This window comes from Drosophila persimilis, unplaced genomic scaffold, assembly GCF_003286085.1.
Source record: "Drosophila persimilis strain 14011-0111.01,24,50 unplaced genomic scaffold, DperRS2 tig00000000-arrow-pilon, whole genome shotgun sequence".
NCBI classification, from domain to species: Eukaryota; Metazoa; Arthropoda; class Insecta; order Diptera; family Drosophilidae; genus Drosophila; species Drosophila persimilis.
The window spans coordinates 16,071,689-16,082,658 of record NW_020825288.1 but is presented as its reverse complement, the minus strand read 5'-3'; the positions used below and the strand labels follow the sequence as shown (position 1 = coordinate 16,082,658).

General features: G+C 47.6%; 2 protein-coding genes across 2 annotated transcripts; both read right to left on the bottom strand.

Moving 5' to 3' along the window:
* Positions 1-2,555: 2,555 nt before the first annotated feature.
* Positions 2,556-3,328, bottom strand: LOC6587564. The gene is made up of 3 exons (XM_002013873.2): positions 3,267-3,328; positions 3,023-3,202; positions 2,556-2,949 (listed from the first exon to the last, which is right to left on the bottom strand). The coding sequence occupies exons 1-3, from the start codon at positions 3,312-3,314 to the stop codon at positions 2,656-2,658; spliced, it is 522 nt and encodes a 173-aa protein (XP_002013909.1). The 5' UTR covers positions 3,315-3,328; the 3' UTR covers positions 2,556-2,655.
* Positions 3,329-8,900: 5,572 nt separating this feature from the next.
* Positions 8,901-9,814, bottom strand: LOC6587636 (cilia- and flagella-associated protein 299). Its single transcript, XM_002013872.2, has 2 exons — positions 9,438-9,814; positions 8,901-9,378 (listed from the first exon to the last, which is right to left on the bottom strand). The coding sequence occupies exons 1-2, from the start codon at positions 9,741-9,743 to the stop codon at positions 8,983-8,985; spliced, it is 702 nt and encodes a 233-aa protein (XP_002013908.1). The 5' UTR covers positions 9,744-9,814; the 3' UTR covers positions 8,901-8,982.
* Positions 9,815-10,970: the final 1,156 nt, after the last annotated feature.

Genomic DNA, 10,970 nt, shown 5'->3' with positions numbered 1-10,970 from the left:
ATATAATTCCGACGCACAGCACTACATCTACAATAAAGATCCCAACTGCTTAACAGATCGGTGCCCAGAATCCTAAGCTCTACTGCGAAACATTCATCGATTCGTGGAGAGGAACATTGTAGTCGTCAAAATCCACCAAAATCTGTGGATCCACTAGCCTATTTTTTGTCATCCGATGCCTGTTCGAGAGTTTCCTGGCTGCTCGATTGATTGATAATGACATTGTATTCGTTTTTCCACTTTCAATTGCAGGGAAACTGCATTGCCTAATATTACATTTAGCCTGGCATTGGCACAATGCCAATGGCAATTAGACGAAAGCTGTTACACCCGGTCGCGGACCGTAAATTCCGACCAACACACACCAGGCACTTGACAGTCTGGTGGAAAAAAAAGCGAGCTATGCGAATCGGAGGAAGCGAAAATTTGCCAGATGTCTGACATATGTTGGAATAATTTATGCGAACGTTGAACCAACGAAGTGCCGCGCTGTCACCGACCAGAAACAGAAACAGAAACAGAAACTGTGCAGCTCCGATTCGGCAGCATTTAAATTTTGACATTTGTGCACACTGTCCCATCCTGACATACGTATCCTGGACTGTTTAATCCTGAAGCCCAGCATCGAGTTGGTGGTTAATTAACCCACATTCGTGATCGTTGTACATAATTAAAAGAAAATAAGCCCCGGGACCAACAAATAAACCCAGAGACAGACACTCACATTCAGCAACGTGGTAATAATAATAATGATAAAAGTGAAGCATCACAACGGAATCACCCACTTACTCGTACGCACAGAGTTTTGATTTGGTAGTTGCAGAGCTCAAAAGTACCCTGTAACTAACGCTGTTTGTGGTTAGTTTGAACTTTGATCCGTGGATCGGCTTTATTCTTTTGTAAATGGAAGTAAGCTTACATCTATGGGGAGTAGTAAGTCGATGCCTTGCCTTCCGCCTCCGGCACTTTAATTGAAAAGAGCGAGAAATATTGTATATTAATTGCGACTTTTTCCCATTTTACCGACTGCTGACATTTATCAGGCATGAATAATTACGTGTTAATACGTGAAATATGATTAAAATTTTATCAGTTTTCATGAATCACTTTTGCATGCGATTTCTCGCGGCCAGCATAATTTTTGTAGCCACGAATGACCGGAGTGCCGGACTGCCGGACAGCCGGACAGCTTGGTGGAGCTAGTGGCGTGCAAACAACGCCATTTTATTGGCTTCATTTGGCTGGATGACCGCAGTGAGAGCGAGACTGACAGTGCCACAATCGGGATTGCAGTCCCAGCCGGAGAGTAAGGGTGCCCGGGGTTGAGGTTCTGCCTCATTTGGTGAATGCTCAAACCGTTACGAGGCTGCTGCTCTAGTCAGCCTTTGTTATGCTACTTGCGGGGTAGGGGTAGCCCACTGTCATACAATGCGTATACGCAATGAAATGCGCCAAAGAAGCGGGGGCAACAGGGGGATCGAATAACCGCATGCGCTGGCCATTAAATGCAACAATAAATTCGGAAGTTCACTCAGTCCCGACGACTGCCATGGAATTTCCGAAATTTAATTAGTTGGCATTTAATGTTAAACATTTTCAGTGTCCTTGCCAGTTGCCAGTTGCCAGCACCGCGGCTGTCATTTTGTTTTGGCTTGCTTTTTATTTTGTTTTTCAGTTAATTAAACGCACGCAAACATTTCGCCATTCTAAATTATACGCAATTAAATTCCAAATTACTTTCGACTCAGTTTCCAGGGCTCCTTGGCAGCGTCGGCAATAACTTAGCTGAACATTTTATTGTAAGCCCCTGCTTCGCCAAATGTCACTTTTGATGGGCAACCATTCGAGCGTAATTAGGCTCTTCCTCCGACCATACCCTTTGATAAACATCCGAGTGCCGTCCAGATCCGAATCCCTATCGCCCCGCTGGAAAGTTAACTTTAACTTTGGCGCTGCAGAAGTTATTCGAAAGCCTTTAAGTTGTGTTTAACTTCGTTTGTCAGCCGTTGAAAATGGCACTGTCTGCCGACTTCATTATACAAAATGCAATACACAAACCCATGCGAAGAGGCTGCTTGTCTTCCTTATGAGTTTTCATACTCAGACCTGCCCTCCCCTTACCCCCACACAGCTACCCTCGTCCTGGCATCAGCTGCCTCGGTCTGATGGCATTTTCATTACCCTACCAGAGAGGAGTATCTCCCCGATTCGAGACTGTCTGGAAAAGCCGAGAACTGAGTTAGGTCCTGGGAATGAGCTCTATGTATACCCTCAAAAGTGTATCCTATATTTGATCTATTTTCTCACTACACTCTCCAAAAAGGGGTAGTCCGCACAAGGGCATCTCGACATCGAATTGCTGATGGCACCGCCGCATGCCCGTTCATATTTTTTTGCATCACCTGTGAAGAGGAAGCGCACAGACAGAATCTGTGTGTCAGTGCATATTGGAATGGGTCCCTGCCGTACAGTGTCTGTGCCTCGCGCCGTGCGAGCATAATATTTATATTATTGCAAATGCGGCGCCACATTGCAACGACATGAAATGTTTGGCGTTGCATGAAAACCGAAACTTTATTTGCACTCCCACGACGCCGTCAACTGTGCCGTTGACTCAGTACCAACAATAAAGACGCTGATGACGCAGACAGCAGTTTAGGGTTCCTCCTTCAGGGCCTCGCGAGCTGCTTTCAATCTGCGAATCTTCTGGTGCTGCTTCTTTTTGTGCTTTCTAATGATCGTCACAAAGACAACCAACTTAACTATGATCAGGAGGAGAATGGTTAGGACCGACAGACCCAGGCTGACGGACTTGCAGACAACATCAAATTTGGAGAACAGAATGCTGATGTCCGTCGTTTCCTTAAATATTGAAAAACTCAGGAGCTTCATATGCGCAATCGCAGCCACTATGTTAGCCACAATCATCACCAGCAAGGTCATCACCAGCTACATTCAGTGGAAACAGTAACATCTGATTTGGGCCAGGGTTAGGGATTAGGACGCGGCACTTTCCACTCACCGCGTATCGCATGTGCTGGCGGGTCCGGGAGTAATTCGAGTGGTACATCCAGGTGCTTAGGGCGTACAGAATGCAGAGGTAGGCGGTCCCGATGCTGATGACCTGCTGCAACAGCTGCTCATAACTGACGTAGAAGGGCAAAGTGTTCGCAAAGATGGCGGCATTTAGCACAGAGAAGACCTGCGGAGGACGGCTGCGAATTGGAACTAGGTCCGTCAGCAATTGATACGCAGGTGCAACTAACCGCCGACAGCATGAGGATAACGGCAATGAGCTCCTTTCTGGAGAGCATGATAATGAGGGGTTCTTACTGGGAATTTCAAAAAGCAATACAACTGACCTTAGACTCAAGGCAAGCGTACAATCTAATGTTTTTTTGGCTCACATTTCTGCAGTAATGTTGTCGTTATAGAAGCCATTTGTTCCCCATTTTCTGCGTAAATGTTTTGTTTGCCTTGATGAATGGCCGCACCTTGTTGCTTCTGCCTGAGCTCCCTTTCCCTCCGAGCAAGGCCGTATAAGTCGCTATGGATTGCCGGGCTATTTGATGTGCACAAAATCATTCAAAACAAATTGAAATTTCCATTATAGGGCCACTGGCAGGAATGGGCGCTTATCTTACCCACCCAGGCACGCACTCGCCCCATTTCCAGCCTCAGCGTTGGACGGTAACCGGCAGCCAGCAGCCAACAGCCGGCAACCGGCAGCCGGCGCTAATTCATCAACAGTAAAGGCAATTTAGATACTCATCTAACCGGATATCGACAGACAGACAGGCAGGCAGGCAGGCAGCCAGAAGGCAACCGACTCCATGTAAGCAGATACCCTCATCCTAGTCCTAGTCGAGGCGCTCGCTCTCCCTTTGTCCGCCGCCCTTGTCTGCGGCGGCGAGCATCGCCGAGCGTCCTGCAGACAGGGTTTCATAAAATATTGATAGACGTGAAGTTGGCAGCGCACACTCGCACTCGTACCCGCTTCCTGTTCGTGTCTGTCGCAGCCATAAATAATTTGCTGTAAATGCAATCGTGGGGTTATACGGGGCGTAACCGAGTCCGGCAATGGACTAACCGTACCGTACCGTACCATACCCTTGTTTCGTGTTCGGGTTCGGGGTCGGGCCTGGTAGGTAGCTGCGATGCTAATGGCAAAGCACACGGTGCGAAAGTGTTTCGTATGAATTATTCGCTGAGAGCCAATTTGGAGTCACGTTTACCAGCACAATTGAAACCGAACACCATCCTGAAGCTGCCATCGAACGGTGGTTGGATACCCGTCTGTGGCGGGGGCTGGGGCTGTGGCGGTGGCTGGAGATAGGGCTGGTTGGCGCCATTGCCACCCACAGCACGATATGACGCTCCCTCTGTGCTGTCGAAATGTTGTAATTTGTTATGTCTGCCACTGTAGCTGCTGCTTCTGCTACGACGAGTATCTTGTGCTTTTTAATAGCTATTCGCTGGCTGCCTTAGCCGCTCGCCTGTTGTGCCTTTATCGTTGCCGCCGAAACCACCCCGCCCTACATGCGGCGGCCTGGTGCATGGTAATGTGTATTTAATGACCCCATCTCATGTACACGCCGGAACATAATGCTCGCACGCCTGCTCCAGCTTCTGCTCCTGGCCTTGGTCATGAGCACCCGTTGTCCCCAACGGTCTCGGCGGCTCCTAATGTCCACTGACCGCAGCCATCTGACAGAGCAGGATGCCTGACTGGTGCCAATAAAGAAGCCTCCTGCGCCTTTTGGCACGCATTTCAATTTGCTGCTTCTTTTTTTTTTATTGTATGCGTTCATAAAACGTGGGCACTAATGTGCGGACAAAGCACCCTAATTGTCCGCCAGCCCAGCTATCGTATCTCTGGTATCTTTGATTATTGGGGGATAGCCTTTTATATTTGGTTTTGAGTATTCCATATGTGGAAAAGGGGTCCAGGTTGCAAGCAGATAACTTATATGTAAGCTGGGTCAATAATATCAATAAATGGTACGAGTATGCATATACATACATATACAGTTACACTACAGTAAGCAGGATGTCAAATTGTGTCCATTCTTAACCTGAGAGGTGATTAAATTACATTAACCTGCACTCGAGGGCCCACAGTCTGCCGTGGCTAATTAATATGCATTCTGTAGCTATCCTAAGATGCAATACGATGACTTGGAGCCCCTAAGCAATATCTTCACAGACGACCAAACAGCAACAATACCCTTAAGGGGGCATAAGTGCCTTATTTACTCGACTGCTCAGCTGATTGGCACTTTCTCTCAAACAATTGTCCCTAATTGCAGACACTTCAGGATAGTCGCACTGCCTCTGCTCCTGCCCAATGCCACCACAGTAGGACCGAGGAGGTGGTCTCGCACGCCTCCTCGTTCTTTCAGTCCCCCTGTTCAATACAATTTTCATTCAGTTTTCATCGCAAAAGATGGGAATATGATAGGAAGATGAAGGAATTTGCATAAAGCTTTTAACCTAACGATGCGACATTTGCTTTTTATGTGATTCATGGCCCCCCCCACTCTGAAACAGAAAGTGCAACGATATGCCCCCTCGCCAGCCCCCACCAACTTCCGCACAATTATACGACAATTTTAGACACAACAATCGCTTTCAATGACCATCAGCAGAGTGAAACGAATGGTTGGATCTGGATACTGGGCTGGATGCTGGGCCAAGACTTTTGATTTCGAAGCGGCTGGGTCGCTTAAGCAGCTTGATGCCACCTCTGGAGTGGGTAAAAGCTTCCACAATGGCTGACAGGGAGCTTTCCCCGACCCGCCGCTGCCCGCCTCCGCGGCTGCTTTTATTATTATTCTCCGGCGTCTGCCTGCAACTGTCAGTTGGGTAATTTATAATGAAGTTTCCTTATTGACAATGGCAGGCGGGAATTCCCCCGCCAACTCGTAGCAGAATGACGATTCCGACTCCGATTCCGACTCGGATTCGCCTTGGAGTTCGCGTTTGCTTTCGAATTTCCGCTGCACTGATTTTAGTTGGCATGCATGCCGCTCGGCATAAATTATGGACAACAATGATGCTCGGGCTCCTGCGTGGAGGGTGCGATGCAATAAATTGCTTGTCAAATCGCGACTCCACTGACAGGCAGCTAACTAAGAAGTTTGCCAACCGATTGGATGGCAAACAAATAACAATCAAAATCACTTCTCGACCCCAAGTCGATTTATATGAGAAATCACAGCAGTGAGGCCCTAATCGCTGAGGCCAGCCGCATCATGAGATCGTCAATCGTTTTGATTTATTGCCATTTTATTTGCGCATATCCTTATTTACTTTGTGTCGACTTATGGCTCAGGCCTCGGACCCGACTCTTGCCAGCCTGCCCGCCTGCCTCCCTGCCCCGGGCACGACCCCAATCGCTGCCAGCAGCCAGCAGTCGTCAGCCTCGACTGGGGGCTATTTTATTGTTCGATACGTTATCAGAGAGCGGTCCAAGGCCGGCCCAGAAGATGGCAAATATCATAATTTTAGCAGGACCCGCTGCCTTGTGTTTGCCCGTCCTGTCACAGTGCCATGCCGAGCATAAATCTAAATTAAATGCCTTTTTGAACAGCGGCAGGAAAGAAGCGAAAAAGAAATTATTCATATTCAGCACATTGTCACTTGTTGTGGCCGAGACAGCGACTTGGACTCGGACTTGGACGTGGAATTGGACGTGGACTTGGACTTGGAGTTTAACTATTACTCCGCTGGGGACTGGGACTGGGAGTGGGACTGGGAGTGGCCTGCTTAGTGGCCTGCGGAAATAAATATTAATCATTGTGTAATAATTTTCTGCTGTCAGCTAAATTTAAGCAAAGTATTCATAATCCAGCAGTAAGAACCGCTTTTGACAAATCGTTTTGCGGGCCAGCCGTATTAATATTTATATTTACGAGTGTATTCCTTGCCAGCCAGGACTAGGGTTGCCTGCCTGCTGCTGGCGATGCTTCTGGCGCAGGTCGAGGCAGTGGCAGTTAAAATGCTTTTAAACTTGGCAAAGTTGTGCGTGTGCGGCATTCACTGATTTGATTTCCTTAATGCTGTTTTCATTTGTTTCTCTCAACTTTTTCCGCAGTTGGGCGCAACTGTAAATCAGTTCTATCTGCGGCCAGATCCTTTGATGTCGGGCTAGGGTTAGGGCTACGGCTAGGGCAACGGTTAGTTCTAGGAATGGGCATGGGCCTGGGTCTGAGACTGGGCCTGGCCAGAGTAAACGAGATTGCAATAATCAAAATGTAATAAACAGGCCGGAGAGAGATTCCTTCACACATCTCCACTCACGGGCACACGCACACACCCGGATACACACGAAAAAAAGCGCTTTCAACTCCTGTTGGGTCAAACAAAAACGTTGCCTATGCATGGGTCCTGTACGCTGCCGGCTTTGTCCTTTGGTTGACTCTTGGCATTCGATGCACGTAACGCATTGTTTGAATTTCATGGCGACTTTATGAGTTTTGTAATCAGGTTTGTGAGCAAACAGACCCAAACTCACCCACCACCCACACACAGGCACACAGGCACACACGCACACACATGCACATGCTAGGTCGTGTTAACCTGCCCATAAATATTGTTTCTAGACGCCGCCGCTCAGATGTGGGCGTGTTGACAAGTCGACCGCCTGTTAATGCTAATGAAACCTGAGCGGGCTCAAAGTGTGGGCCTCGGAGTTTGGGCTCTCCTCCTATTAAGCCATTTTGTGGTCTACAAAATCCACTTAAAGCGTCTGGCAACAAAGGAAAATATTTTATTGCACACTTTTATACGCAGACATTACCTGCAACGCACCTCGGACCAGCCCGGACCGGCATTGGTAAAAATGCTCAACAATGTGATTTATACCAGTATGCAGTCTGGAAGCACTTAAAACTAGACACACACACACACACAATAGACTAGCCACACCCCCAACGCCTCCTTTGTTGTTTGCTGCCACTTTTGGATCACTTCCAGGGCTTATGTAGTCAGCGCCGTCTGCGACCGTCCCCCGCCCCCCTTGGGTGGCCGGGAGAACCGCACAAAAGCCGCCTTGTAGCTGGTGCTGATGGCCAGAAATTAACTAGGCAGCACTATTGGCTACAAAGTTGCCACGCCAGAAACAATAGATCTCTCATGCACTGAGAGTGTGAGCCCTGCCATCTCGCCAAAGCAAACAAATACAGCTTCATTGTCCCACCTCGTCCCATCCCACCCATCAGATGCCATCCCATCCCATCGAATCTCATTCCAGCTCTGTTTGCATGTCTGGCCATCGGCCGTCCACTTCGAAGCATTAAATAAATATTTGCCATACTCTGCAGGAATTTTGAGCCCCTAGTGCCACAGCCTACAACAACCCTCGACCCCTCCCCCCCCGACAAGAAGGAATATTCTAAATATCGTATCATCAGCATTTTTCGATAGAGTCGCCCCGGACATGGGGCCACGTCACACAGCCGTGCGGTCTGTGGGCAGTCCGGTGCTTACCATTTATTTTTTGATTTGGGTATTTAAGGTGTGGATGGATGTGTGAAAGGCGGCCGTGCGTGTCCGAGCCTGGGCTGGGTACCCCTGCGACCCGATGGTCGATGGTTGGGTGGCTAGTGTCAATACTCGCATGACAGTATCCCTGCGAGTGTGCCGACAACTTAAGTGGAATTTTGTTTGCTCCAGCGGTGCAATCAGATGATATTAATCGCGAATGAAGGACAGTTATTAGTTTCTGGATAAAGGTTTCGATAGCGGAGCAGCATCGAAATTTATTGCCGACGTTACACCATACAGCTATTAGAAGAGCTCCTCTTTTAATCCATGCACTTTGGGAAAAGCCCCTCTGGAGTTATTACTGGTACTTAAAAACTATAGATTTAATATTCTGTCAAAGTAAAAGACTCCAATGCTTTCTCTTCGCAGCGTTTAACGTAAATTTTTTAGAATATGTAGTTTGAATGTGCAATATTTGAAGTGGGCCCAGGTTGCCTATGTTTTCTTTCGGACAGTGTGATCGTACAATATCATGAACCCGTACAGGTTGGACTTAATCATGGTGCGTTTGACATTGCTATTAAAGGGGGTTCTCCGGTTTGTTACCGGAATGAGCTTGTGATCGCCTTTGTGAATGAAGAGGAGGCCGTGCTCTGCATGGGCCACAGTTGTGTAGTTGTCATTGTCGTTTGCGAAGATCTTTCGGCTGCGCCAGTCATAGAATACCACGTCGGAGGGCTGGGGACGCAGTAGCTTCCTCTCCTGGAAGATGGCCGGCCAGTTGACGGCATTGGGTCCGTCGAGTCTGAAGTTCCGCAGACTTGACTCAAAGTCTATATAGCCGGATATGGCGAAGCCGCTCTTCTGGTGTACCTCCAGGAAAATTATGGTCTGTTTGGAGAGTTAGGTCTGTTCATCTGTGCTGTATTGTTTGTATTGCTCATACGCACCGAGATCTCCTGCTGCACGTTAGAAGCCTCACGTTCGGCCAGCGCCACGAGAGCAGCATCATCTCCCTTCAAATAAGGGCTGTAATAAGCATGCAAGACTACTGACGGATGCAGCAGAGCTTCCACTTGTTTCTTGGCCATTAGAAACTGTTCCTCATTATAGACATTACCATTGTCGCGGTATCCGAGTTTCGTCACGGTTCGCACTGTTCTATGACACGGCAGATAGCGATAGTCCTGGACGATGGCAAACGACCTCAGATAATCCTCGTAATTGTGGTACTTGACCACGTTGAAGTCCGTCATCGCTCTCACCACCTAACGACCGCTCAAAAATGTATCTGTGTCTGTTTGAAAATATATTTCCCTTTTTAGTTGTACTGGTATTGTTGTAGTATTTATTTAGTAGTGTCTGTGTTGCTGACTAAAATCACATAGGCTATTACTTTGACATACATTTCACTATTTTCCACACTAGCGTAATCCCTGTTAACCACGATCAGATGGTATTTTCGAAAAGACGGATTGCAGCATTAGAGCACGTACGGAATCAAACCGCAAATTATGAATCAGTTCACAAAAGCCCGCTCCCTTTAATATCTGGACTTTGGGGTATTTTTGAATACAGATTGTTTCAATACCACTCGATTTTGTGACCTATCGGCTGGTATAATATCAACACACATCAATATACGAGAACATGCATTAATTTTATTTGTCCTTCAGCTCTTTCGCGGATAACCAGCAGTACAGACATGGCACATATATGTACAAAAGCATTGACATGTTTATCCTTTTCAGCCCAAATTTGGACCCAAAAATTTAGAGCCGGGAGTGTTTAAAGGGGAGTCTCTGCCTATTTAAATTTATCAACACTTAGAAAACACACCCGAATTCGCGCTCCGAGCACGCACACGTGGAGTGCCGAACAGCTGGCATAACAATAGCAAAAATTTTCAATGCGTGCTCAACATTCGAATCGGAAATAATTAACTTGCATGCTAATTAGTTGAACTGTCAATAGGAGGCTCTGGGACCTCGAGTATTTATTGACATTAAAACAACCCGCACACGCGGCACACGAGCCGGAAAGAGGGCTCCTGTTGTTTACGGCCCAATGAGTGGCCTGCCTGCCCGATGCCTGCGATAACTGAAATGTGTTTTAGTTGCATAAATCCCCACTCAAGCGATGGGGTCTATGTCTATCTGGCATTTAAATATATCAAGTGGCAGCCCTGATACTCGCTGTTATTTACATGGACCCAGGCGCAAACACGCACACGGAGCCATCAACAACTGCAATATCAGCAAGCTCTTTGCGAGTGTAATTTAAGGCCTCAGTATAAATCATCAGGTCACCCACAGCCCACAGCCCAGGGCCCAGAGCCCAGAGCCCACATGCCTGCAGACCCCCATCAGCCACTCACTCACACGAAGAGACAATTCTGTAAAACACTTTGAGCGTCCTTTCCTTTCCCAGCCATGGCGCTGCCTGGGCATGTGTTGAATAAATTTATTGTTGTGCATAATGCT